The 27,939-nt window shown below is 50.6% G+C and overlaps 1 protein-coding gene and 1 pseudogene across 5 annotated transcripts; both read left to right on the forward strand.

Moving 5' to 3' along the window:
- The first annotated feature begins 7,744 nt into the window (after window positions 1-7,744).
- On the forward strand, window positions 7,745-8,099 carry LOC121452102 (annotated as a pseudogene).
- A 3,055-nt stretch (window positions 8,100-11,154) lies between these two features.
- Window positions 11,155-27,592, forward strand: Rps6kl1 (ribosomal protein S6 kinase like 1). 5 transcript variants are annotated; one of them, XM_041658001.1, is made up of 11 exons: window positions 11,155-11,245; window positions 12,499-12,783; window positions 14,107-14,231; window positions 15,017-15,109; window positions 22,156-22,203; window positions 22,535-22,667; window positions 23,377-23,982; window positions 24,213-24,389; window positions 24,517-24,599; window positions 26,096-26,191; window positions 26,451-27,590. In XM_041658001.1, exons 2-11 carry the CDS (start codon window positions 12,519-12,521, stop codon window positions 26,559-26,561), a joined length of 1,737 nt encoding a protein of 578 aa, XP_041513935.1. In that variant the 5' UTR covers window positions 11,155-11,245; window positions 12,499-12,518; the 3' UTR covers window positions 26,562-27,590. The 5 variants fall into 5 exon arrangements, with proteins under 5 accessions (XP_041513935.1, XP_041513937.1, XP_041513936.1 ...); XM_041658003.1 differs by having other exon boundaries at window positions 24,300-24,389; window positions 26,451-27,589; XM_041658002.1 differs by lacking the exon at window positions 22,156-22,203 and having other exon boundaries at window positions 26,451-27,591.
- The last annotated feature ends 347 nt before the right edge of the window (window positions 27,593-27,939 follow it).

The following is a 27,939-nucleotide window of genomic DNA, read 5'->3' on the forward strand; positions in this document are numbered from 1 at the left end:
TTTTATTGAAAGGGGTTGAAGAGCTGGCTCATTGTTTAAGAGTACTCGTTCCTAAAAGGACTCTGGTTTGGTTCTCAGCACCACATGGTGGCTCACAACCATCCTTAACTCCAGCTCCCGGGGATCTATCACCTTCTTCTGGCTTCCCTGCACTCCAGGTATGCATATGGTACACATACATACATGCATATCAATCACTCACACACACAAAATAAAAATTAAATTTAAAAATTAAAAGAGTATTTATTAAATTTATATTAGTATTGTATTTATATAAATATTTATTAAAAGGGCCAGAGGTATACCTCAGGAGTAGAAGACTTGCCTAGCACACAGAAAGTTCTAGGTTCAATTCTCAGAACTAGGGGGAAAAAAGTTAGTCAAAGGATTAAGATTATAACTAGAAGGAAGGAGAAGTTAGTGGCATTTGAGTTGTTCCTTAAAGAATAGGCCACCATGGACTAAATGTGGTGACATATGCACTCGGGGGAATGAGGCAGCAGGATGATGAGTTCAAGGCTAGCCTGGACAACATAGCCAGTGTTTCAACAAATAAAATAACAGAAAGGGGAGAGAGAGAGAGGAGAGAGAGAGAGAGAGAGAGAGAGAGAGAGAGAGAGAGAGAATCACCTCCCAGCTCTAGGTCAAGGCAAACTGCTGACTGAATTGAGAAACAGGTGTTTGAACTGCGTTTGTTCTTAGTAGTTCTGGGGCTGCAGAGCTGGGAGCTGCTGCCGTTTTTTTAAACAAACACTATACTGAACCAAAAGAAATTTACAAATTTTCCTTTCCTTCTACAGATGAAGATATAGAGGTCCAGGCTGTCAAAAGCCATGTGGATTAAGTGAGCCAGAACTTTCAAATTCGCCAGGAAGGACTGCCATGGGATGGAATCCAGCCCTGAAGCGGATGCTTCCTGCCCCGGCCACGGTACCTCCTCCACAGGATGGAGAGCAGAGAGGGGACGAGGAGAGGATTGTACTCCCCACTGGAGAAGCTGGCCAAGCCATCTGTGAGGTGTGTCTGGGTGGGTCCACAGAACAGGCCTTTCCACAAACTCGGGTGGGAAATCAAGGCTCCAGACAGGGCGGTGACAGGACAGAGTCTTGGTGTGGAAAGATGGCTGTCTGTCAGCAACAAAGCTTAACAGCTGTTGTTTTAGAGAAGCCCAACCCCTCCCTTTCCTGAGGGAAGCCTGAGCACCCCCTCCCATGACATTGGCTGTGACTGAGGAAGATGAGGCCCCACCTCAAAGACTCCAGGCCAAAAACATGGTGTTTCTGGTCCCTGCAGCCATGGAAACATCAGATGGCCAGCAGGAGGAAGGGGCTGAGGCCGTCTCATAGCTGGACTATGGGCTGTCACCTGGATGGCAGGTGAGACACTATTGGCTCCCCTGCAAGGCTGTTCAGTGCAAGAGACCCATGCACTATCCTCCTGTCCCTCAGCCAGGGCCACCCAGCACCTTAAGGCTGCCGCAGTAACAGGAGCCTCAGGCAGCCCAGCCCACACTGACAGTACTGAGAAGTGGCCCAGGAAGAGGGGGTCTAAGATTTGGCCTGAGGTTGGACAGTCCCTACAGGGCCACCCTCCTCTCTCGGCCCATGAAGCCTGTGGAGTCTTCTTCTCACTTACCAAACAAGTCCCCGAGGGGTGAGATCAGCCCTAGGAATTCCTTCCCCAGCTTCTTGGAGGGTCAGAAACTGACAGCTGGTCATGGCTGGCTGCCGCACAGACACAAAAGCCGTGGTCTATGGGAGCAGAGCCAGGCCCTGGGCAGGCTAAGATCACATGTAGTGGCCTTCCTTTCTCCCCCATGCATCGGGCCAGGCCTGTGGGCCGTGCGTGCGTGCGTGCGTGCGTGTGTGTGCGCCTGTGTGTGCGTGTGTGTGTGCGTGTGTGTGTGTGTGCCTGTGTGTGCGTGTGTGTGTGTGTATGTTTGTGTGTGTGTGTGTGTGTGTATGTTTGTGTGTGTGTGTGCCTGTGTGTGTGTGTGTGTGTGTGCGTGCGTGTGTGTGTGTGTGTGTGTGTGTGGTGGCGGGAGGGGGGGTTCAGCTAGAATTGCATGATTCCTAGACAAGTGCTCCCCAGGTGACTAGAAATACAACCTCTCAGCCCACAGGAAGATGAGGGGTCCCTCTCACGTCAGAATCTCTAGGAAGTGCCTTTGACTCCCCCTTTTATTGTCAATTTATTATTTTATAAATATGAGCACTCTATCTGCCAGAAGAGGGCATAGATGGTTGTGAGCCTCCATGTGGTTGCTGGAAATTGAACTCAGAACCTTGGGAAGAGCAATATCTCTCCAGCCCCCCTTTGATTCTTTGAGAGAGAAGCTCTGGCCAGTAGAGATTAGCTCCACCAAAGACACACAGTGCCAGGCTGTGTGTGCTGGCACTCGACTGTAATCCCAGTCCTAGAGAGGCAGAGGCAGGAGGATGTCTGTGAGTTTGAAGTCAGCCTTGTCTGCAAAGCAAGTTCTGAGATAGCCAGGCAGGACCACATAGGGAGAGTCTGTCTCGAAAAAAGAAAAGAAAGAGACTCACAGTGCCTCATTGAGACTCCATCTTCGTGTATGGAGTTTGCTGACCCTCACCTTCATTCCGCATGAGAATATAAAGTCTAATTCTATTAAGAGAGTCTAATCATTGTGTAGCTATGACAGCAGGTAACTCTTAGAACAGATTATAAACCTGATTTACACGGTCACTTCGTCCAGTAACCAGGCTCCTGAGACGCACAACTCAGTCAGTAACAGCCCCCCTGCCTCTGAAAATAGCCAATCCACTGCGGCTGCTCCTAGGGTCAAGGAACGGCCAATAAAAATTGGCTCATTCCTAAACGCTGTCCTTGCCCCAAACCCATCCAGTAGTCTATCATGTTTTCTTTTCTTTTTGGTTTTCCAACAAAGCGTTTCTCTATAGCTTTGGAGCCTGTTCTGGAACTCCCTCTGTAGACCAGACTGGCCTCAAACTCACTCTGCCTCCTGAGTGCTGGGATTAAAGGCGTGTGCCACCACCGCCAGGACATCTATATTTTCACTTTCCAAAGCCTGAGTTACTTTGAACTGGGAAACATAAAGGGGAAACTTCCAGAAATAAACAATCTGCGATTTTAAAACCATAGACTGGGGGCTGGAGAGATGGCTCAGTGGTTAAGAGCACTGACTGCTCCTCCAGAGGACCCGGGTTCAATTCCCAGCACCCACATGGCAGCTCACAGCTGTCTGTAGCTCCAGTTCAAGAGAATCTGACATCGTTATACCAATGTGCATGAAATGAAGTTAAATAAAGTTTTAAAAAAAAACATAGACTGTTCGTGGTGGTGTGACGCAATCTCTCGCCATTGCGGGCTATCCCACGGGGTGACGGGCAGCATCCCTTTCTTTGCTGTATCCACAGTGTGTGCTATCCTCCGATTGGTCGCTGACTAGCTGTCTGCTGTCGACTTTCATTTCAACCGTGGTGGTGTCACAATGCTTAGATACGGGGTTTGGTACAGGGCAGGTTTTCAAGCATCAACTGGGAGTCTTGGAACACATCCCCTACCCCTAAGACAAAGAGAACTACTGGATAGAAGAACTCTCTACCCTCCTCAGAGATGCTGTGCCTTGCCAACACAGCTCTCTCCCTTGCTTAAGCAAGCTGCAACTGCTTCTTGTTTCACAGAATTGGTGGCCGTATCTCCTTTCAATATTCTCCTCCAAACTCTTTTTTACAATCGACCACAAATTCTCCTAAAATCCAAAGAACAAGCAATAAATTTGTTTTTAGGCTTTGGTACAAAACCGGCCTAGGGTGCAGATGGACATGATTTCCCCGGTATACCTCTTTATCTTCTCTGCCCCCTCCACCAGAACCCGGCTCAATCCTGGCAGAATGTCTGTGGACCATCCTCATGTGTTGCTCTTTGGACGAAACAGATCACACCTCTTGCCGTAGTTTGTATGAGGGTGTTTTATATCAAAAGACCCCACTATTACACCATCATCCTCAGGATGAAGATGAGAGAAGGGAGCAACACAGTGCCTTCGCACATCTACTTAGCTTACGACCCAAATGTAACCAGGATCTATTGTTTATTTCATAGCCTGCTTTTAAAACTTAGTCTGGTTCAGGGGCTGGGTGGATGGAACAGTGGTTAAGAGCACTGCCTACTCTTCCAGAGGACCTGGGTTCAATTCCCAGCATGCACAGGGCGACTCACAACTGTCTGTAACACCAGCTCTAGGGGACTCGACACTCTCACACAGACAGGCATGCGGTCTAAATAAATACCAACGCATAGAAAATAAAAATAAATAAATTAAAAAGAACTTAGTCTGGGCACTGGAGAGATGGCTCAGGGGTTAAGATCACTGGCTGCTCAGCACCCAGCTGGTGGCTCACAACCATCTGTAGCTCCAGATGCCTCTCCTGGTCTCTGGGGGTGCTCTTACACACATGCAGGCAAAACACTCATACACATAGAATAAAAATAAATAAAAGCTTTCTTTTGAAAATCATCTGAAAGAGGCGGGCGGTGGTGGCGCACGCCTTTAATCCCAGCACTCGGGAGGCAGAGTTAGGCCGATCTCTGTGAGCTAGTTCCAGGACAGGTTCCAAAAGAAACCCTGTCCCGAAAAAAAACAAAAAACAAAAAAAATTATCTGAAAGAAAAGAAGAAAAATATCAAATCAAAATCATCTGGTATGGACTGTTTCCAATGACATCACCTATTCTCCAATGATATGATTTTAAGTCCTGCATTGTTTTTCATCATCTGGAATTCCCACGGTTTGGTCAACAGATGCACTATTGGGCATTTAGGTTTTAGTGGTGGTTATTATTAAGAAAGCTGTGATAAGCAACCTTGTAGCTAGCTCTTTGTGTGCAGAAGTTTCTCGCTTCAAAAAACAGCAACAGCCTTGGACATCAAAGGCATCCCTCTACTGTAAATCTCTGTCCAGTTCTTCATGCAATAAAACCTTCTCTGTCACTCACGGTTCATACCCAGCTCACGTCATGGTTGGAAGAGAGGGCCGTATTGCTGTTTCCCCAGCGATCTAGGCTCTCTGCTTCCATAGTCATTCTGGTGGGAGGAAGGGAAAGATGAATTATCCACCGGCTTTTGAAGCTCCCACCCTAAAATACCACATGCTTCATCCCGGAGCACTTCAAAGCAAGTCCGATGACTCAGCCTAGCTTGTGCAGGGTTGGAGCAGCAGCATCCTGCCTTCTGCCAGGATGGCTGACTGTGGGAACGCTTCTAAGTGACATATGGGGTTTGCTCGGTTTCTGGAAGATAACCCATTATCAAGTTAAAAGGAAAATCTGCGAGCTTTGCTTAGAGTTTGTGAAGAAGTGTTCATCTATCAGGAAGTGGTGCTAATGTCTGTCAATGACTACATGCCTTCTGTTTGATCGGCAGATGTGAAACCCTCCTCCCCCACCCCCTGCCCTTACTTTACTAGGGCATTCATACGTATTTTGTCTCTGTCCAGAACCTTCTCCGCAGCCCTTCTCAATTGCATTCCCTGGTTAATTTCTTCTTAGGTTTTAGAGCTCACTCATTCACTCAACACACATTTCCTGAGCAATGCTACGTGACATATGCCATTCATGGCATTTGGGGACAGCAGTGAACTAAACAGACCAAAGCCCATGAGGGTCACACCAGAGTTAGGAGAGAAACATAAGCACAGATGAACAAGTGGATTAGAGGCCATGCTATCAGTCTAGGGGAGACAAGGGGAGCGGATGGGGAAGAGGAGCCAGACTAGACCATTTCAGGGGCCTGTCTCAACCTAGGGGAAGGAGAACTAGGCAGATTTCTGATGAAGACTGTTCTAGAAGGAGGCAGCTCCAGGGCAAAGGCCTTAGTGTAAGCGATGTCTGGTTTGTGGAGGAGCTGAAGTTGGATGGGTGAAGTCAGTAAGGGAGAAGAAATTAGGAAGGGCGTGAAAGGAGGTCTTGGGGGCCGCAGGAGGTCCTTGAGTACATCCTGGAGCAAGATGGGAATCCTCAGGACTTGAGAAAGGAGGGGCAGAATCTTACTGATGCTTTGAGGGGCTCCCCAGGGTGGCAGTGGCAGCTGCATTTAGGACAAGATTAGGAAGAGAAGAGCGAGGTGAAGAATCTTCAACAGTAAGTCAAGTGTGTGTAACCGGATTCGTAAACTATTGCAGTGTGTGTGTGTGTGTGTGTGTGTGTGTGTTTATAGCCTTGACTGATCTGGAACTCACTCTGTAGACCAGCCTGGCCTCGAACTCACAGAGATCCACCTGTCTCTGCCTTCCAAGTGTTGGGATTAAAGACGTGCACCACCTCCTGGCTACTGTGTGTAATTTTTGTGGTTACTTGTTTGGGGTGTTTATTTGCATCTGTGTCTGTACCACATGTGGGCCTGGTTCCCTCAGAGCCTGGAGAGGGTGTTATTTCCTCTGGGACTGGAATTACAGACCATTGTGAACTGGCTTTGTAGGTGCTGGGAATTGAGAATCAAGCCTGAGTTCTCTGGAAGAGCTGCAAGTGCTCTTGACCACTGAGCCATCTCTCCAGTCTCCCATTTGTTTATGTTTTTTGAAAACTAAATTAATAAAACCGGGCAACGTCACTAATGCTTGTAATCTCAACATTCAGTAGTCAGGGACTTAATGAATTAGAGAACAACTTGAGCAACACAGGAAAGTCCTAAAAGCAAAAATGGGGGACAGTGAGATGGCTCAGATGGGAATGCCCCTACTGCCAAAGCTGGCAGCCTGAGCTGCTTGACCTCTCAGCTTGTGTGGTAGAAAGAGAGAAACTGTCTTCTGTGCTCCATATGTGTCGTGGTGCACATGTGTGTGTGTACACAATACACACAATAAAAAACAAAATGTTAAGAACCCAGAGACAAAATTAGTTAAAAATGCTCCCACAATAAATGAATAGCAAATAAAGATGTTCACATCAAAGTATTGTTGCAAATGTGGAAGAAATGGTTGAAATGGGATATATATATATATATATGTGTGTGTGTGTGTGTGTGTGTGTATGTATATATATATATATATAAATATATTTAAATTTTATAGTTCACAGAAAAAACCAGCAGGCATGGTGATTGTGCCCACCTTTGATCCCAGCACTAAGGAGGCAGAGGCAGATGGATCTCTGTGAGTTTGAGGCCAGCTTGGTCTATAGAGAGTTCCAAGACAGCTAGGGTTGTTACCAAGAGAAAACTTGTCTCAAAAAAACTAAAAATACATAAATAAATAAATAAAATTTACAGTCCACAGGAAAAAACCAAAATTATTTTTATTTTATTTTATTTTTTGGTTTTTCGAGACAGGGTTTCTCTGTGGCTTTGGAGCCTGTCCTGGAACTAGCTCTGTAGACCAGGCTGGTCTCGAACTCACAGAGATCCGCCTGCCTCTGTCTCCTGAGTGCTGGGATTAAAGGCGTGCGCCACCACCGCCCGGCCCAAAATGATTTTTATTTTTTATTTTTTTTAATATTTATTTATTATGTATACAATATTCTGTCTGTGTGTATGACCGCAGACCAGAAGAGGGCACCAGACCCCATTACAGATGGTTGTGAGCCACCATGTGGTTGCTGGGAATTGAACTCAGGACCTTTGGAAGAGCAGGCAATGCTCTTAACCTCTGAGCTACCTCTCCAGCCCCCCCAAAATGATTTTTAAAAAATAAAATTTACACCCCGACCCGCGACCTGCCGCCCCTCATCTGGACCGAGGAGTCGGCACGGCTGTCCCCAGCGCCATGTAGGGTTCCTCTAGCGTCGCCGCCATGAAGAAGGTGGTTCTGCAGCTCCGGCTGGAAGCCGGGCTCAACTGCGTGAAGGTTTCCCAGGCAGCTGCAGACTTGAAACAGTTCTATCTGCAGAATGCTCAACATGACCCTCTGCTGACCAGAGTGTCTTCCAATACAAATCCCTTCAGACCCCAGAAAGTCTGCTCCTTTTTTGTAGTCAGCTATCTTGAGGTTTCTTAAACCACTTTTCATGAACCAGTGGATATTCTGAAGTCTGTACAGAAGCTTCTCTAACATGAGCCATAATACACAGTCTTTACTCGTCAATCCTTAACATCTACCTTTCTGAATCTTCATGGATTTCTGTTTCTCAAGGTTTAACTATTTTATACACTGGCTGTAGCCTACAATAAAACAGTATACAAAAAAATAAAATAAAATTTAAAGATCACTGAGTTTCATCATCTTTACAAGTTTGTGCAACAATCGCTACTGTCTACCTCCGGTCGTGGATAGGATAGCCTCCTCCCACTGTCTACCTTAGAGTTGGGGATAGCCTCCTCCCTCTGTCTACCTTAGAGTCGTGGATAGCCTCCTCCCTCTGTCTACCTTAGAGTTGTGGATAGCCTCCTCCCAAAGAAACCCAACATTCATTCTGCCCTCCCTGACATCTACTCTCTGTTTCTGCAGATCTACCTGTCCCGGGAACTTTATATAAATGACATGCAGCTTTTTGTGTCTGACTTCTTTCACTTGGTCAGTCTTTTCAAGGGCCATCCATATTGCATTATCAGTATTTCATCCTTTTATACCCAAATACTAGCCCATTTAGTATAAGTGTTTAATAAATTGATTGACTTTTTTCTGTTTCTTTCTTTATTTTTTTTTTTTTCTAAACCAGACGTGGTGAAATGCACCTGCAATCTCAGCCCTTTGGAGGTGGAAGGATCAGAAGTTCAGGGTCATCTTTAGCTACATACTGAGTCTGGAGCCAGCCTGGGCTACATGGGACTCCATTTCAAATATAGAGAGGAAATGAGGGGGTGAATCAGGATCTCCTGTAGCTCAGGTTGGCCTCAAACTCACAGTGTAGCTGAGAATAACCTTCAACCCCTGATCTTCCTGACTCTACTTTCCAAGTGTTGGGATGACAGACATTTCTAGCATATGTGGCTTACTTTTAAAAAAAGTTTTTTGGTACCCCAGCTGATGTCCAACTCAAGATCCTGCCGCATCAGCCTCCTGAGTGCTGGGTCACAGTCATGTGCCAATATTCCACTTCTATCTCCCCTATTGTGACTGCGGCTGCTAGCAGCGTATGTGTGGACTTGCACACCAGCATGTGTTTGAGTCTCACATAGATACCCGGGAGTGGGATGCTGCGCCCTTTGTAACTGTCTCTTTAACTTCGGAGCAGCTGCGAACTCAGTTCCCGCAGAGGTATTACCACTCATCCTCAGCAGCGGCAGTGCGTGGTCCCAGTTCCTCCAGATCCTTGGCAAGCCTTTGTGCACGTCCAGTGGGGTCAATGGTATGCTGTTTTAATTTACGTTCCCCTCAGGATCAATGATATTGAATATCTTCTCATCTATTGATTAGTTGTTTTCATATCTTCTTTGAAGAAATTATTGAAATCTTTTGCTCAGTTTTGAACTTTTTATATTTAAACTTTAACAAAAACTTGAGATTTTTGTTAAAATGTGTAGTGGTTTGAGAAAAAGTGGCCCACATAGACTCGTATGTTTGAATGCTTGGGGAGCAGCACTCTTCCATAGAATTAGAAGGGTTAGGAGGTGAGGTCTTGCTGGAGGAAGTGTGTGTTGAGGTTTCAAAAGCCCATTCAAGACCCAGGCTCCCTCCTCTCTCTCTGTCTCTCTGTCTCTGTCTCTGTCTCTGTGTCTCTGTCTCTGTCTCTCTCTGTCTCTCTGTCTCTGTCTCTCTGTCTCTGTCTCTGTCTCTCTCTCTGTCTCTCTGTCTCTCTGTCTCTGTCTCTGTCTCTGTCTCTCTCTCTGTCTCTCTGTCTCTGTCTCTCTGTCTCTGTCTCTCTCTCTGTCTCTCTCTGTCTCTGTCTCTCTGTCTCTGTCTCTCTCTGTCTCTCTGTCTCTGTCTCTCTGTCTCTGTCTCTGTCTCTCTCTCTGTCTCTCTGTCTCTCTGTCTCTGTCTCTCTCTCTCTCTCCTGCTTGTGGATCAGGATGTAGCTCTCAGTTTCTGCTCTAGTATGCTGCCATGCTCCCTGTCATGCTGATAATGACCTAAACCTCTGAAACTGTAAGCCAGCCACCAGATAAATGTTTTCGTTCATAAACATTGCCAGGGTCATGGTGTCTCTTCAGAGCAATAGAACAGTGACTAAGACAAAATGTAAGATTTTTTTTGTTTTTTTTTCTTTTTTGTGTTTGTTTTTTTGTTTTGTTTTGTTTTTTATTTTTTGTTTTACGAGACAGGGTTTGCTCTAGTTTTGGAGCCTGTCCTGGAACTAGCTCTTGTAGACCAGGCTGGCCTCAAACTCACAGAGAGCCGCCTGCCTCTGCCTCCCAAGTGCTGGGATTAAAGGCATGCACCACCACCACCCAGCTAAGAATTCTTTTATATGTTCTGGATACCAGATCCTTATCAAATACATGATTTCCAAACATTCCTTCCCATTCTGCTGGCTATGCTTTAGTTTTGCTCTTGCGTGTTGGGTTGCAGATGTTTTATTATATTAATAAAGAGATAACTTGGGGGCTGGTGAGGTGGCTCGGTGGGTAAAGAGCTTGCAGTTTGAGACTGGTGACGTCAGTCCCCAGAGAAGGCGACAGCTCTGGGTGCGAGGGCGTGCGGAAGAGGAGCCAGAGGATACTGTCGGGGAAAGCTATCAAAGAGACAGGCCATAGCTAGGGGCAGTGTGGCTTTCGACAGGCTCGGGTCAGAAGTGGCTTCTTTGGGAATGCCCTTCTGACTCCAGGTTAGGCCATAACCTTCTGTGCTGCTCATCTCGGTACCACAAACTTGAGCTTAACGCCCGGAAAGACCCGGGCAGATCTGTTGAGGCCGTCAAGGCATCCCTACACCTAGGCCCTGGGACAGACGACACACCCAACCAAGAAACATTGCCTAACTGAAGTAGTGAATGAGAAAAGTCTCAGAAGAGGTGTGGTGCGTTTCGTTAGCCTAGAGGTCTAAGGCAGCCCTTCCCGCATCTCTGGGTGACAATAGACCTCTTCCCTCTACCCTAGACTCACTCATCCCCATCCATCCCCACCCATTTGCCCACTCCCGCCCCAGTCCCAGTTTGGGGCCAAGCAAACTCTAGGGCTTTAAGAGCCGTCAGAAGCCGAGGAGGACGATGATTGGAGGTTTATTCTAACGGGTTGAGGATGAGCTCATCCGTAACCAATGGCCAGCAGGCACCCGGCTAGACGCCCCACCCCCTCCCCCAGGCACCTGCAGAAGGGTGGTAGGCACGGATCCTTTGCGGAGGTGAAGGGACAGCATTAGCCCAGAATCCCGGAGCTGGCACGCGGACAGGTATAGTGTTTGCTCTGCTCTTCAGCCGTCCTCCCAGGCGAGGAGGAGCCTTCCCCTCCCTGCCTCAGCCCGACCTCCTTGTACGTTTCCCAGATTGATGCACCTTGTGCGCCCGGGACGTGCTAGCTTGTAGTCTTAGGCATGCGGCTCGGAGAGCCGGCTGGACCCAAAACCTGCAGCCCTGCACAGCAGGCGTTAGTCACCCCGGGCTCAGGCCTCGAAGATACCTGTCCCGCTAGGCCTGGCAGAGCAGGAAGGCGGCCTTTCTCCATCCTCGGCCTCATCCTGGCCAAGGCACAGGTTCAGGCTCCTTGAAGATGTGTTTGCTTCCCACCTCTCCCTTTATCCCGTATGATAAAAAATTCCTCCTAGTCATTCTCCAGGTACCCGAGGCAGCAGAGGTGGCTGCCGGGCTGCTGTGAGGGATAGAGATCATGCTGCTGGCTGCTTTTTCTCTGCCCCTTCCCGTCCGTCAGCTGCCGCTCTAATCCCTTGGGCCACTGGTGTCACACGTTGCTTAGGGAGGGGTTGGTGTCAGGTCCTTGGGAGGGCGCGCTGGCCCCCTGGTCTTCCGAGAGCCAGGAGGAAAAAGCCAGCGAGTCACCCTGGCAGTCACTGAATTCCACGTTAACTGTCACTCAGTCATCTTATCTGCTCATGGGCTTTGAGCTCTGTACTCCCTGCTCGCTGCTTGACGGATGAGGGGACTCCTCACTAACCCACTCCTGACCCCAGGGGCAAAGCTAACAAAAAGCCTAGACATGTGTTTTGTCTAGGGGAAAGATCCCACTGAGCTGAAGCCCAAGGCTGGATGAAATTCCACATGGAAAGCAGGGAGGGGGGCGGGAGAAGTGAAGTGGGGGACCAGTGGGAGGAGAAGTTTTGCGCCAGTGTTTGCCTTCCGTATGCTTCCTGTGTGCCAGACACTGAGTTTGCTCTGCGGACACCCCTTGAAGGCGGCCGTGGACCACAGGCATCCCCAGCTCTCAGTGCTCCACACAGCATCCCGGGGAAGGACTTGAGGAACTGAACCTGAATGGAAAGGAAAAGAAAGGGCCCAGCTATGTTATTCTATCATGACCACCCCTGAGGTAGAACTGGGCTCAAGGAAGGGACCTTCCCAACGTTAGCTCGACTCCCTCCAGCCTCTGTATGCCGATACCAGGCTCTCCGATGTTTAGTGGAGGACACTGGAATCCAAGTAGGAATGTGACTCCCAGCAAGTGCCTCCCTAATGCATTTGCTTCTTGCAGGTCACAGCTGCAGGGCCGCTATGAGCCTGGTAGCCTGTGAATGTCCACATGGCCCAGGTCCGGAGCCGGAGCCCTGTTCGCGAGCTCGGTCCCAGGCCTGCCTGTACCTGGAACAGATCCGTAACCGGGTAGCTGCGGGGACGCCTGACGTGACCAAGCGGGACTACCTGGTAGATGCAGCCACTCAGATCCACCTGGCCCTGGAGCGAGATGTCAGCGAGGATTACGAGGCCGCCTTCAACCACTACCAGAACGGTGTGGACGTGCTGCTCCGCGGCGTACACGGTGAGGGCAGGGATGCGCGGGGACAGAGGTGGGCAGGGAAGGGCCAGTGAAGGGTCCTTTGTCTGTCCATACTTGGGGTGTGGGGCACTGTACTAACCCTGCCAGGCCTCCATGAAGGGCAATAATGAGGACTTGAATTTATTAAGGCATTCTACATAGCAGGCCCCACTAGTCTTTACCTATAGTAACTCATTTGAGTTTCACGTTAATAGACTTTTTAATTGCATGTAGTTACAAATATACAGGAAATATTATTACCATCATTATCTGAGATAGGTCTTTCACCATTACCCAGGCTGACCTATCTCAGCCTCCTGACTGCTCAGACTACAAGTGTGTGCGACTCTGGGCAAGAACTAATTTTCATACTGAATTTTCCGGATGAAGAAATTAAGGCACGGAGTGGTCAAAGAGCTTGCCCAAGGGTCCACACAGGCTCCACAGCTACCAAGGGGTACATGGGGAGCTGGAATGTTTCAGCTCCTGTGGCTGTGTCCTTGGCCCACTGCTCTTGGCTGGCCATGGAGCTGGGCTGGACAGTGGCCCTCTGGAAGCTTGCACTCCAGATGACAGGAGAGGGCTCACGGTCAAGTGCACATGCAGTTATAGTCCTGGGTGGGGCGCGTGGAGGGGAAAAGAGGAAAACTGAGGTCAGATGGGCCTAGCACGGGACATTTTCTAGATGTGAGGACCAATGGGGCTGTTGAGGGACAGTACATGTGCTGTCCAGTGGAGGGGCTGGCAAGTGTTCCAAAGAGGGGGAGGGGGGTCCAGGTTTATGAGGGAAAGGGGAGGGCTGATCAGGGCAGATTGAGACATTTCCATGCTGAGGCCAGTTTGAGATGCTAGAGCCTTGTGGCCAGGCTATGGTAACCAGGGGTACTCCAACTCTCCGTTGAGGAGACCCTACCATGCCTGGGCTGCAGGAGTGCCTGGTGCTTGCCTCTTCCATCTGGGCTGGTCTCCATCCTGGCCTTTTCCATGACGGGCAGAAATAGAGGAAGCACTGTATTCTGGAAGCTTCTCTCTCCTATTCTGAAGGGAAAGGATGTGCAAATCTCCACCTCATTCCTTCCCCGGGTATGAGAACAGCTAGTGAGGTGATGGGTACCAACTATAAAGAGCAGTTGGCAGCCGCTGCTCTTGCCCCAGAGCAGGAGCCAGGGGATGAACCAGCTAAAAGTGTCTAGGAAATAGGAGCCATTGGCTGTGATAGGCAGAGACAGTTAACAGGAGCTGGCATCTCAGCCTACCAGTAAAGCCCAGGACACAGGGCAGGGGTGCAGTCCTGTGACCACAGATGGTGACCCCCGCCCCCCACAGTTGACCCTAACAAAGAGAGACGTGAAGCTGTAAAGTTGAAAATTACCAAGTACCTACGGAGGGCAGAGGAGATCTTCAACTGCCACCTGCAGCGGACACTGGGCAGTGGAGCCAGCCCCGACACGGTGAGGAGGCCCTCCCTGGATCCCTAGGGAAGAGACAGCCGCTTCCCACCCCTGTTCCCTTCCTGCTTCAGGGAGGAGTGGGTAGTGGAGGGTGTGAGCCAGGGGTGCCCTCCCATCCTTCCTCTGTCTCCCACACCCTCGCACCTCACCCAGCCTCACAGAGCACTTGGCATGCGTGTCCCAGATGCCCGCCCCAGTTTGCATGTGACTCTGTACCATTTCCACATGTACACTCAGTGCCTCTGGATTCGGTTTCTATTGAGTAGGCACACCATAAGTATTAGGAATGTGCGCGTGTGCACACACATGCACACACACACACGAATAACTATGCCTTTGGTGCTCTTTCTGCTATTAACTCATTGACCAAACGCATTCTCCAGGCCACAGACCTGCACACTCCTTGGCTCATGGCGTCCTGAAGCTTTTCCTTTCACAAAAGTTGTCTAAGCTTTGAGGCTGAGACCCGGATGTTCCCACCCCAAACCCTGAGAGCATCTGCCTTTTGTAGACAAGGCTTTTGAGAAAGGGCTTCTATGTCCCCGAGACACACTCCTAGCATGGCCGGATAGGGGCTGTGCAAAAAGTCAGCCTGAGTGCCTTGAGCCAGTGTGTCCCCAAACTCTAGGTCAAGAGCACTCCTCTGCTCAGTCTGTCCCAGGGAGGCAGGCTCTTCCTGGGCTCCAAGTCCTACCCAATTCAGCACTCTCCTGGAATCCAGATGCGTCAGCCCACAGCCAAAGCTGAGGCAGTCACGGCTGAGGCCTTGTCTCCTTCCTTCGCAGGGCTTCAGCAGCCTGAGGCTCCGGCCCATCCGCACACTGAGCTCCGCTCTGGAGCAGCTGAGAGGATGCAGGGTGGTTGGGATCATTGAGAAGGTGAGCGAGCACCGAGTGTGGGAAGGAAAGATGTGTGCAATCAGGAGTGGTGGGGGAGGGACTGGCAGGATGGATGGAGGGCGAGGTAGGAGGGAGGGTGGGGTAGGATGGAGGGCGGGGTAGGAGGGGGCTGGGGTAGGATGGAGGGCGGGGTAGGAGGGAGGGTGAGGTAGGGTGAAAGGTGAGGTAGGATGGAGGGCGAGGTAGGGTGGAAAGTGTAGCAAGTTTTGTTGGATCACCCACCCCCAAATAATGACACAGACTTATTAATTAGGAAAGTTTGGCCTTAGCTTAGGCTCATTCCCAACTAGCTCTTATAACATTCTGCCGTGTGTGTGTGTGTGTGTGTGTGTGTGTGTGTGTGTGTGTTAACCTCTCTTCCATTCTGTATGTTCAGCTTGTTCTGCATCTTGCCATTGTCTCATGCATGCCTAGATTAGTCTCCTGAGTTCCTCTCTGCCTGGAAGTCCCGCCTGTTCTCTTCTGCATAGCTACTGGCCAGTCAGATCTTTATTAAACCAATCGCAGCAGCACATCTGCACACAGTGTAAACAAAAATTCTGCAATGGGAAGGCATCTGCAGCAACTGTCTGCATCCGGAGGGTGGTGTGCGAGCTCAGAGGGGATGGCAGGCGAATCCAGTGGCTCCTCCTCTCTCCCAAAATGCACCAGCCAGGTTCTAGAGAGGAAACCGAGGCTGAGAAGAGGCAGCAGTCTGCTTCTCTCTACCCTCCAACTAGAGACCATGGGAGGGGCTATGCCCAGGGCCTCTTCAGTGCTCACCGCCCTAATCACCCCCATTTCCCACAATCCTCCACGTTACATTCACTCTGCTGGGGGGGGGGGGACTGTAGCCCCCGAGTATCCCTGACACCCACCGCTGAGCACTTCCTGTGCCGACAGGTCCCTCTCCCAGCCTGTCCAGCGGGCACACGCACTTCTGAAGCGCGAGGTGGCTTATATTGTCCAGGGCCTCGGCAGCCCCACTCTTTCTCCTCTGCTTGAGACTCCTGCCCTCATCTGATGCCATCTTGCACCTTTTTCCTTTTCTTTAATTCAGAGTGGACGAGAAGACAAGAGATGATGGCCCAACCCCTACTAAAATGGAGAAATCTGAGGGACAAAGAGGTCCTCTCAGGGCTGAGCCTGTATCAGATTGTCCTCTGCCTCTAGTCTAGGGTTCTCTAAACAGTTCTTTCCCAAAATGGCCATTTATGGAAGTCATCTGGTGAGTTTCTCAAATATGTAGATGTCAGGACTCCATCCCAAACCTATGGAATCAGAATGTCTAGGGTTGAACCCAAGAAGGTATAGTTTAAAACACTGGGCAAGTTTGGGGGCTCTGGGAGCCCACAGAGAAGAGAGCAGCGCTGTGTGATGCTCTGCCTTACAGGGGGGCAGCGTGCTGCCTGGGGGGAGGGTCTGGGTTTGGCCAATGAGCAGTAGACAAGCCCTTGCACAGCTCTGAGAACTGGTTTCCTCATTAGTAAAGTAGGGTGGGGATTTCTACCCTAAAGGGGTGGTCTGGGAAGGAAATGAAACCATTTTTGGGAAAGGCCTGGCACCTACTAAGACATTCATGCAGGGTTGATGGCTCTGAGTGCAAGCCACAAGAGTGGGAGGTCCTAATTCCCATCTCTAGGCCCTTGCTCCGGGTCCCTGGAACAGGCCCCAGGCCCAGTGAAGGTCCAGCCGCTTTCCCATCTGTCCAAGTCTCCCCTCCCATTGAACTGCCCAGTGGCCACAGCCTGACCTTGGCTAAGCACAGCTGCTCTCACAGACAGACCTACACCATTTCTCTGAGTGAGATGCCAGTTATGAAGGCAGGGTCCAAACTAAGTAAGTTTGGGAAACAGTGAATTGAAGTTACACCACTTGGACTTCAATTTTAGGCATTTGTAGAGCCTTCAGGGTGTGCATGGATAGGAGTCCCCAAGGGAATCTGTGCCTCAGAATGCTCCGATTTGCTCAACCCTGGGACATCGCGTGTGTAAAGCATTTTAAACATCAGTGCCAAGGCCTGTGCAGGGGAAGTATGCATCCAGATCTTTAGGCTGCTTCTTTCAGATACTCAAGTGGTGAATGCCAGCTCCCTCCTGGGGTCTTTCTTCCTCCCCTGGGCTATGCCCAAGTCAAGGACAGTTATTTCCCCAAATTAGGAAGGTGTGAGGGCCATCGATCCAGCTCCACAGCTCTTCCCAGACAGATGCAAGGAGCAGAGCCGGGCCAGTGCCTGCCGGTGGCAGCCCTCCGGCTCAGGAAAAGAGCCAAGGACAATCCCGTGTCCCTTAAAGGCGCTGGCTGTGAAAGGGATGGAGGCAATCAGGGAGTGGTGAAGTGAGCACGTCAGGGACTAGGTGGGCAGCCAGGATGCTCAGGGGCTGCAGCAGGGATTGTCCCTACCTCCTCTGGACCTCCTCAGAGAGCCATGCTCTGAACCGGGCATGGGGAAGAAAGGTCTCCTGAGGTGTTTCTTGTTTTATTTGGGTCAGATACAGATGGTTTTTGTTCATTTGTTTGGTTGGTTGGTTGGTTTCTTTGAGATAGGGTTTGTCTGTGTAACAACCCTGGCTGTCCTGGAACTCACTTTGTAGACCAGACCGGCCTTGAACTCACAGAGATCCGCCTGCCTCTGACTCTGAGTGCTGGGATTAAAGGCGTGCGCCACCATGCCCAGCTTGTTTCTTTTTTTTTTTAATTGTTATCAACATTTTCAAATGTGTAGATTTCATATAAACGTCTGCATTTCAAGCTTCTCCTGGAGAAAAAGATCAGATCTGGAGATGTGGGGCTCACACTCCCGTGTAGTACTAGGGAGCCAGGGAGGAGCTGCCCACGTCAGGGCCCTGGCCTTGTCCACTCTCTGCTCTAGCTTTGCTTGAGCGTCTTTGAGTTTAAGAATCTGTCTGAGCTGGGCATGATATCTTTAATCCTAGCACTGGGAGAGGCAGAAGCAGGTGGACCTCTGTGACGTCGAGGCCAGCCTGGTCTACATAACAAGTTCTAGGTCAGTCAGGGTTTATAATAAAAAGACCTTGTCTCAGGGCTGGAGAGATGGCTCATCAGGTAAGAGCACTGGCTGCTCTTCCAGAGTTCCAGGTTCAATTTCCACATGGCAGCAAGCAAAATACACATGCAATGCAAATAAAAATAAGAATAAATAAATTATATTTAAAAGACCCCTGTCTCAAAAGCAAACAAGAACACCTTTGAAGCTGCTTTGGGGCCTGTTAGCTTCATGAGAGGTTCCACCGAAGATTTAGATTCCTTGTGTGTCTTTAAAGAAAGGCCTCACTGTGTTCCAGCAACGCTGTATCACCATGCCCCCAGAATTCCATCTGCCTTCCTTCTTTTCTTCCTGCGTGTGGTGTATATGCATGTGTGCCCATATGTGTGTCCATGAACACACACAGAATAGTCTGCTGTCCTCTCTCCTATATTCCCCTGGGGCCTCGCGCTGAACGGGTTGGTGGCCAGCACGCCCCAGTGACCTTTTGTCTATGCCCCCCTAACAGTGCTACTTCTTGCATGGCTGCTGAAGACCTGAACCTAGGTTTCATACCTTCACAGTAAACACTCTTGCTCACTTAGCCATTTCCCTAGCCCCTTGGGAGAGAGAGAGAGAGAGAGTGTGTGTGTGTGTGTGTGTAAGTGACCACAATTGCCTTCCTCCTTTCCAGTTATAAGGCTAGCATCCCATTTGTGGATTAGTTAAAATCCAGTGCTCTGTGTCTCAGCTCTACGGTTCCAGTGCACAGAAAGCTCTGCTTGGCGGTGCTGTATTTTAGTAATTGTCCCCACTTTTGGGAAAGAGTCTCATGTAGCCCGGTATGGCCTCAAACTTGCTAGGTAGCCAAGGATGACCTTGAACTGATTTTCCTGCCTCTGTATCCTAAGTACTGGGATGGCAGGTGTATCCCAATTTATCCGACACTGAGGATCAAACCCAGGGTTTCATGTTTGCCAGGCAAGCACTCTACCAACCAAACAACACCCCCAGTCATTAATAATCATCTTAAAGGAAACAAAGCGAAGTTTGTCAGGTGCTGGGTATTCTGTCCCCCAAGCCGCTTATCAGAGGAAGGGGATTTTTTTTCATTTGTTTGGTTTTATCGATGGGGAAATGCCTGCTCTGCTGGGAAGACACAGAAAGAGAAGGGAGCTCAAAACAAGAAAGAAAGTAGGTAGAGGAAGGAAAAGAAATTAATTCACCATCGTACCTAACTTCAAGATAATTGCTGTTAACTTTTAAGTCTAATTCCTTCTGTAAAATGGGTTTTAAGGTGTTTTAAATACGGAGGTTTCTGGCTCCCATCCTTGGCTGGGTTTCAGGCTGTAAATCAGAGGGCTTGACTAAGAAGGGGGTGGCGGGGAATCCCACTTGGGGAATCATTAGGGGTGCCAGTACTTGTGGGAAACTTTTCTTAAATGACCCCAGCGTTTACTGCCTCTCCAGACATTGCACAAGTTTGGTCAGGGAGCCAAGGTCCCACTGAGTTAGGTCTCTAGCCACGAGAGGGCGACCTCTTGTGGTCAAAAGCGATACTGCTGCCCTGATGTAGGAAGGAGGTGGTGCTGTTCACACAGGCCCTGCTTTCTCTTTACTAATGATGAGAAACTAAGGCCCAGCGTGGCAGGCACTTACTCATTTTAGGATCAGGCTGCTTGTATTCAAATTCTGATGCTACCACTTCTTAGCAGGAGGGCTGTGAATCATTTCACTTCTCAAAACCCCAATTTCATCAATAAAGTGGCTCACCCCCAGCTGGTCAGGAGAACCAAATTAAATAAGGACAGAATAAACGCATTATAGCCAATGCTTCTGTCTTCTACAATGACATGGATAATGACCGTGAATTTATACTTGGATTCTCTGCTTTTATCAAGCACAATGATGCTTGTATGAACTGCCGTGATCCCATTTTTAGGGCACTTAGGGAAATGGCTCAATTGATGGAATAATTCCTGTGAAAACATGAGGACCTGAGTTTGATTCCCAGAAATCACATTAAAAAAGCTGGGCATGGTGGGGCACATGTCTGTAACCCCAACACAGAGGAGGTAGACAGGAAGATCCCTGGAGCTTGCTAGTCAGCCAACCTAGCTGAATAGGTGAGCTCCAAGCTCAGTGAGAGGCTCTGCCTCAAAAGATAAGATAGAGAGGGGCTGGAGAGATGGCACAGAGGTTAAGAGCACTGCCTGTTCTTTCAGAGGTCCTGAGTTCAATTCCCAGCAACCACATGGTGGTCCACAACCGTCTATAATGAGATTCGGTGTCCTCTTCTGGCATGTAGGCACACATGCAGATAGAACACTGTATAATAATAATAATAATAATAATAATAATAATAATAATAATAATAAACCAAGATGGGGCCTGGAGAGATGACTCAGTGGTTAAGAGCTCTTCCAGAGGACCTAAGTTCAAGTCCTACCACTCACATGGCAGCTCATAACTGTCTGTAAGGCCAATTCCAGGGGACCCGAACCCATGGCAAAACATCAATGCACATAAAATAAAATCTAAACAAAATTAAGAGAAAAAAAACCAAGATGGAGAACAATTAAGTAACACACCCAGAATCATCAACTCTGGCCTACACACACACACACACACACACACACACACACACACCCCACAAGAACAAGGTGCAGCTTGGCAGGTGTATCATATTCTCATAGCTTTCATTGACCAGTGATAATAAACCAGTGATATAGCATAGGTGGGTTTATAGTTCCTCTTTGATTAGTTTATTTGAAAGTCAGTTTATTTGCCCAAGCTCTAAAACTGGAGCCCTGGGCTAGGGGATCTAAGAGCTCTCGAATAGCATGGATGAGGCCTTAGGTTCAACCCCCAGTACAGTAAAGAAACAATACAGGGTTCTTTCCCCTCCTCCATCCCTAGGCTACAGTTTCCACCACTGTCTAGCAGTGTGGGCCCAGCTTCCCTCTCCTGCAGCTGGGTCCACCCTTGCCTGGCCAGGAGATGATTCAAGGGCACAACTCCAAACAAGGCTCAGTGCTGAGTGGACCACTGCCTGTCAACAGAACCACCCTGAGACGGAGACAGATACTGCTAAAGGGCAGCCTCAGGTGGTTGGTGTGCACAGTCACGCTTGACTTATTTAAAGGAAGGGAAGCAAGGCAGAGAGGTTCCTGGTCTGTCGAGCCTGACTCCTTCAGTCTACCCGATCTGGAACCGCGTTCTCAAGAGCCTCAGCTCCTTCGCTTGCTTGGGGTTTTGTTTGTTTTTCAAAACAGGGTTTCTCTGTGTAGCCCTAGCTGTCCCAGAATTCTCTCTGTAGACCAGACTGATCTCGAACTTAACAGAGATCCTCCGGCCTCTGCCTCCAAGTGTTGGGATTAAAGGTGGGCGCCACCGCCACCTGACTGGTTTGGGTTTGAGACAAGGGCTCACTTGGATTCACAGAGATCTACACGTTGCTGCCTTTCTCGGTCTCTGCTGGGGTTAAAGGCATGGACCACCATGCCTAGCCTAGCTTCACTTGTAAGCAAAGCTCAGGAGAACTGACTAGCCATTAGGTCCTTCAGCCATGCCACCTTTAGTCCCTGCCAGGATGCTGGACTCTTGCCAAAGCCTGCAGCGGAGGATTGACTCTGGCTGTCCTTGGGCCACACAGGGCCTAGCTAGTGTGGGTAGTTGAGGGTGGAGTGTCCTAATGAGGGTTCTGACTCACACAACAGAGGGTGATACTTACATCACTTGCCATCATACATGAAGTACCTGCTTCATCCTTCCATTTTGCAGAACTGTGGGGTCCTTGAGTTGGACAGGATGGTCCTTGCCCTTGTGGAGCTCACATCCGGGCGGGTACAGGGGGCTAATGTGAGAAAGCTCCCCTGAGGATAAGCCCAGAAATCACTCAAGATAGGGTAGGCGTCCCAGATGCTGAAGGAAAACGCACCAGAGATCTATGAAACTTTGGGCATAGCAAGGGTTGGTCGCTAGGACAGAATGGATGTCAGCCTCAGGACATGGAAAGCCCAAGGATCAACAATACCTTGACCAGTGCCTCCTTTGGCAGGTGCAGTTGGTCCAGGACCCAGCAACGGGAGGAACCTTCGTTCTGAAGGCAGGTGTTGCCCAGCTGCTGCCACATGGCAACTCCTCTTGGAACTGTCACAGAGCTCTTGAGACCACTTCCCACCCTTTCCCCAGAATGCACAGATGAGGCCCATGGTCCCTCCAAAGCCAAGGCTGCTTGTTCTCCTGGGCACTGCCCAAGGCTTTGCCCCCACACTATCTCATCCTCAGACATCAGACTCCGTGGGGCTATGGGGCGAGGGCTGGGTCAGGGACTGGGAGAAGCAGTTGTTGCTCTGCCTAGCTTCCAATCCAGATCCTAGTGTCCTGAAGTGTCATGGGCGCTGTCAGCTCATGGACGTACCCTGTCCCCTCCCCAGAGCCTTCCCAGATGCCATGTGGTGAGCCGGGAGCGGCTGACCATCATCCCACACGGCGTCCCCTACATGACGAAATTGCTGCGTTACTTTGTGAGCGAGGGCTCTATCTTCTTGCACCTGGAGCACGTGCAAGGTGAGGGGACCTGTGGGGCCCCGTCAACTCCCGAGCATTGGGGCATTCCTGTTTCCCACACCCCAGAAAAAGGATGCTGAGCCCCGAGGAGGAGTGCCATTTGCTCCAGATGTGTGGCACAGACAGGGAACCCAGTCTTTCTGAAGGCTGAGGGGAGGGCCAGGCTGTTGTGAACCTGTGTGTACTGAGGGAGCAGGGGACATCCTGCGGAGGATGTCCCCACCCTAGGCAGAGGACAAGGGCATTATTCAGCTGCCGTCCTGTTAGTCTCTGCATTGCACTTTCCCAGTCACTGCCCGTCCCCAGTGGCCACAGAGCGGCTGGGAACTAAAGCTGTCAAGACGGGAACTGAGCTGTGGGGCCGCTATTTAGTGACTTCAAAATGTGCGGCACATCCTCGGGTCATGATGCAGTCGCTGTAAATCCATGCTTGGCTCTTTACCCTTTGGTGACACCACTCTCCCTAAAACGAAAGAGAAAGTCTGAACACTGGTGCTCTAGCTGGTGCTATACTCGGGCCAAGTTCACCAGCAATCGGGGTTGTGGGCTGTGAAGCCGAGACCCCCTGGAAGCGGGTCACAGCAGGGGAGCGGGTGTCCTATGTCACAAGGTGGAAGAGCAGGGAGATGAGAAACGGGGGCATGCTGACATGGGGGTGGTTGGGCCTGGACCTAGTGTCCACACTTCTCCCTCCCTGTTTGGCCCACAGGAGGCAGGCTGTGGTCACATCTACTCTCCCAGGCCCACTTTAAATATGCTGGGCTCAAGTCTGGCTCTGCTCAGGAGAAGTCAAAAGTCCAGCTCAACACCCGCCTCTGCCTCGTGACCCCAGCAAAGCTCCTACCAGGCCACACTTCTGGGCAGGAAAGAATCCCAATGGAGCCTCCATGGACTTCTCAAAGCCTTCTCCCAGTCAAGGGGATCCCATCCCTCCAGCCTCAGGAAGAGGCTGACAGTGACCCTTCGGCCAGGACAGGTCCTTTCTGCTTTTCGGACCTCACAGAAGCTCCATGTGGCCACTCACGCAGCCAAGTCAGGCGAGCTGGCCAGAGTTCGAACACTGCACCTAGCCGGAGGCTCCACTGGTTACAGGAAGGGGCCGACCGGGTGCTAGGGGTCTACGGCCGAGGCAGAGGCCAGAACCCCCCATCGGCAAACAGGGCCAGCCTGGGGTGTGGACGAGCGGTCTGGAGCTCGAGAGAGGAGCAGGTGAGGCAGTGGGCAGCCGAGATGCTCGTGGCCTTGGAGGCACTCCATGAGCAAGGGGTACTGTGCCGGGACCTTAACCCACAGAACCTGCTTCTGGATCAGGCAGGTAGGAGCCCTAGCCCCCCTGCTCCAAGTCCACTCCTTGGGAGGGACCCAGAGTCAACAGGACCCCCAAGGTTATAGGGCTACATGTCGTCCCTCCCCACGCCCCTTCCTCATCTGGCCCCTTATGAGAACCTGAGCCTGGGGTTGCCCTTCCAGAAACACTCCCTAGGCCCTTAGGGAGACTGCACTTGGGATGACCTTTAACCCCTAACATGACTGTATTGGGGGAAGCCTTGGGACCACTTAGGGATTCCAGCTGCTCAGTGATGCTACTTTCAACCTTTGCCCCACCATTCCTCCCTACACACCCTGGACAAGGTCACATCCGACTCACGTATTTTGGCCAGTGGTCAGAAGTGGAGCCGCGGTGCAGCCAGGAGGCTGCAGACAGCCTGTACAGTGCTCCAGGCAAGAAGGGAGTTGGGGGAAGCTTCTAGATCTTGTGTGCTTTTTGTGTGGGTTAAAGACAGGGGAAGGGCAGTGGGTACCAGGATGCCACCAGAAAGGGCCATCTTATGTGTTCTTGTTCTCACAGAGGTCGGGGGGATTTCTGAACTGACCGAAGCCTGTGACTGGTGGAGCTATGGGTCACTTCTGTATGAACTGCTCACGGGAACGGTGAGTAGCTGGGCAGGGTACAGAGCCCTGCTGGGGACCACAGAGGAAAAGCCGAACAAAGGCTTCTTAGCCAGCCAGGATCTAAACAGAGGCCGCCTGGTTCTCTGTGCCTGACTTTTGGGCTGGACGTCCTTCTACCCACCAGACCACCAGCAATAGAGGAAGTCACTCCCACCAGGCCGGCAGAGCACACGAGGGACTGTTGTTAAGAAGACAGTCAATTTCTATGAATTACATGAGCTGGGATAGCCAGGGGTTTAGGGAAGAGCATGCCTGGCTTGAGGGTTGGAGAAGCCGCAATCCCTCCCCGGAAGGTTTCTGGATCATGTCCTAAATATCCTCTTATTGTTCACCCCCACTCACCCTCCAAAGCTGTGATCCCTAGACCTGGAAGGTGGAAGAAGGTTCTCACATCCCAGCCAGCCTGGTCAAGCAAGCCCACTCACAGGCCGGGGAGCTGACTCAGTGGGAAAAGTGCCGGCTGCTCCAGGATGAAGGCTTGAGTTTAGTTCCCCGGCAACCTGTGAAAGTCAAGTGAAGTCCAGTGAGACAGAGAGCAATAGAGGAAAGACTTCCATCTCCAGCCTCGTCTCCACATGCTCTCAGGAGAGAGAGAGAGAGAGAGAGAGAGAGAGAGAGAGAGAGAGAGAGAGAGAGGGAAGGGAAGGAGGGAGGGAGGGAGGGAGGGAGAGAGAGAGAGAGGGAGGGGGAAGGGAAGGAGAGAGGGAGGGAGGGAGAGAGGGAGAGAGAGAGAGGAAGGAAAGGAGGGAGGGAGGGAGGGAGGGAGGGAGGGAGAGAGAGAGAGAGAGAGAGGAGAAAGCCCACTTGCTAAGACTTTTGCCCTCTTTACTCCTCTCAGATGGGCCCAGAACTCCATCTGGGGTCTGTTAGGTAGGAGACAAGCGAGAGGACAGATTACATCTGAGCAGAAAACAGTTTGCATGGCCCCAGCAAACTACTGTGTGACCCAGAGACCTGACCTGATCTGCCTGTTCCCCATGCTCAGGGGCTCTGAGCACCGTTTAGACAAATACCCTAGGCCCCACGTGGCTCCCCCCTCTCTTCTTGCTGCTCACCTTTTCCTCACGTACTTCTGCTTCTCTCCACATTCCTCCCTTGCTCTCAGTGGCTGCGGGCCAGGCCTGCCATCTCATGTGTGGCTCGTGGAACCTTTTTTTCTGTAAGGAAAGAAGTTCTAGGGCTGTTCCCAATAGTGTCCACCCTAAAAACAATGGAGAGAATGCTTCCAACTAGCTGCGGGTTCAAATCCCAATGCTAACCCAAGTCCCCTTTCCTGAACCAGTTTCTTGTTTTTAGTGTCAAGGGTCTAGCTCTGTGTCTGGGTCATCAGTAGATTCTAGCAAAAGGCAACTATCAACAGCATCTTAGCCCTGCAATGTGCCATGGGAGTGGGCCAAGTCCTGGCTACCATTAGGGTGTAAGCTTCCCCAAAGTGGCCACTTCAGTGCCTCTCCTTGTGTCCCCCTCCTCTCCAGGCCCTGTCCCAGAGCCACCCTTCAGGATTCCAGGCCCACACCCAACTTCAGCTGCCTGAGTGGCTCAGTCGCCCAGCAGCCTCTCTGCTGACTGAGGTGAGGTATTGGCTGGCTCTTTGGTATGTGGGCGGCAGCGGGGGGGGTGGGGGGGATGGGAAGAACCACCTGTCCTATGTAAGCTGAAAAACACTAGGGCAATAGGGCAATAAATGCCCACGCATGCCTGTGCCAGCTACCACCAGCATCATGGGGAAGGGGAATGAGCGCCCTGAGGGCTGGTAATAGGAGTTGCAGGAGGTGGGTGCCTACCTCCACGATGGGGAAAGGAGGCAGAGCGCTGATTCTTTCCCCACAGCTGTTGCAGTTCGATCCCCAGCGGCGCCTCGGTGCTGGAGGTGGTGGCGCCAGCAAACTCAAGTCCCACCCCTTTTTCAGTACTATCCAATGGAGCCGACTAGTGGGGTAAGGGGTGGGTAAGTGGACAAAGAAGATGGCCTAGTTCTTGATTGTCTGCCACCTGGCTGGCCCTTAATCAGTGGACCTCAGGGGACGAAGGTGGGGCGGTAGCTGCTTTACCTGCTCAGAATCTGCTTGGGCCTCAGACGTGTGACTGCTTCTGTCCTAAAGAAGTCAGCCCCTGTAACTGTTGGGAGGGGCGGTGAGGTGCACCCTGCTGAGCGACCTGCACCCATCAGCAACAGATGCCTGTTGGACACACACCTTGCACCGTTGGCTGGGACCTCTCATGTTAAAGGCTGCCTTCTGTTGCTCTAGCTCCAAACCTCTCAACACCTGCCGAGCCGACTGACACACTTGGTGACACAGACATGCACACCAACCACTTAAGACATCTCAGGACACTGATCCCATGGCTAGTAGACCCAATCCAAGACTGTCCTCGGTCCACTTTCGCAGGCTACTTCTACCAGATGTTTGTTCCCGCAGGGGTTGGGGCACTCGGAAGTAGGTTATTCTGTAGGGTTAAGTAGGGAGAGGTGGGGAAGTATGGCCCAATGACTTTGGAGAATCAACTAAGGGGAAGAGATGTCAGTAGGGTTACAAGTGGGTAAGAATGCACTTTTTAGCACTCAGACTGAGTTTTCAAACAGAATAAAGAGCTTTATTCTCTGGCTGGCTCTCCTGTGTCAGAAGGGTCTGCCCCACAGGCCGTCAGCAGTCTTTTCTCAGGCTGGTTGTTTCCATTCTGCATTTTAGTATGAAGTTTATTCAATCCACTGTCCGCTTTTAGAACGAGACACCACAGAACATACAGACTGATTTTACCCAATGCTTTAAGTCCAGTATTGCTGGTTTCTGAAGAACTAGGTAAGTGGGTATCTGCAGACAGTCCTTTCCCTAGGTTTGAGAACAGGACAACCCAATCCCCGAGGTGTGGCAGATGCAACAAAATTTCACTTGACCAATCTCCAGATCCCTCCAGTGTTACAAGGTAGCATCTGGTGTAGTTCACCCATCGGGCAACTCACCAAACACTTATGTGTGTGTGTGGGGGGGGGGGGGGCAACATGAGGAGATGCCCAATATTCCTGGTGCTGAGTCTGGAGCAGAGGACAAGGACAGCGCAGCTGCTCCATGGCTGGAATCCCAGCAGCCCCTGGGGCTGGTCCACTCTAATAAAGCCTTCTCTTTTGGTGGCATCTTCGCCTCATTACTGCAGTCAAAGTGGTCTGCAAGGAAGCAGCCCCTGCTCTTGCAGAACTGGCTCAGGAAAGGGAGGAAAGGGAAGAGATGCTCTAGAAGACCATGGTGCCTGAGGAATACACTACCTTAATCTCTGCAGTGAGCCCATGGAAGCTCCTCCTGAGAAAACAGAGGTTCTGGAG

This window comes from Microtus oregoni, unplaced genomic scaffold (assembly GCF_018167655.1).
Source record: "Microtus oregoni isolate MIOR12 unplaced genomic scaffold, Mior012 000009F_ref0000495, whole genome shotgun sequence".
Taxonomy (NCBI): Eukaryota; Metazoa; Chordata; class Mammalia; order Rodentia; family Cricetidae; genus Microtus; species Microtus oregoni.

What these genes read in the sequence shown, in the direction of transcription:
- Rps6kl1 (XM_041658001.1), top strand. Translation starts at nt 12,519, where the DNA reads ATGAGCCTGGTAGCCTGTGAATGTCCACATGGCCCAGGTCCGGAGCCG. An exon ending in TGGTTGGGATCATTGAGAAG is followed by an intron (nt 15,110 to 22,155) that starts GTGAGCGAGCAC and finishes CTCCTTTGGCAG; the next exon opens with GTGCAGTTGGTCCAGGACCC. An exon ending in CAGCCTCTCTGCTGACTGAG is followed by an intron (nt 26,192 to 26,450) that starts GTGAGGTATTGG and finishes CTTTCCCCACAG; the next exon opens with CTGTTGCAGTTCGATCCCCA.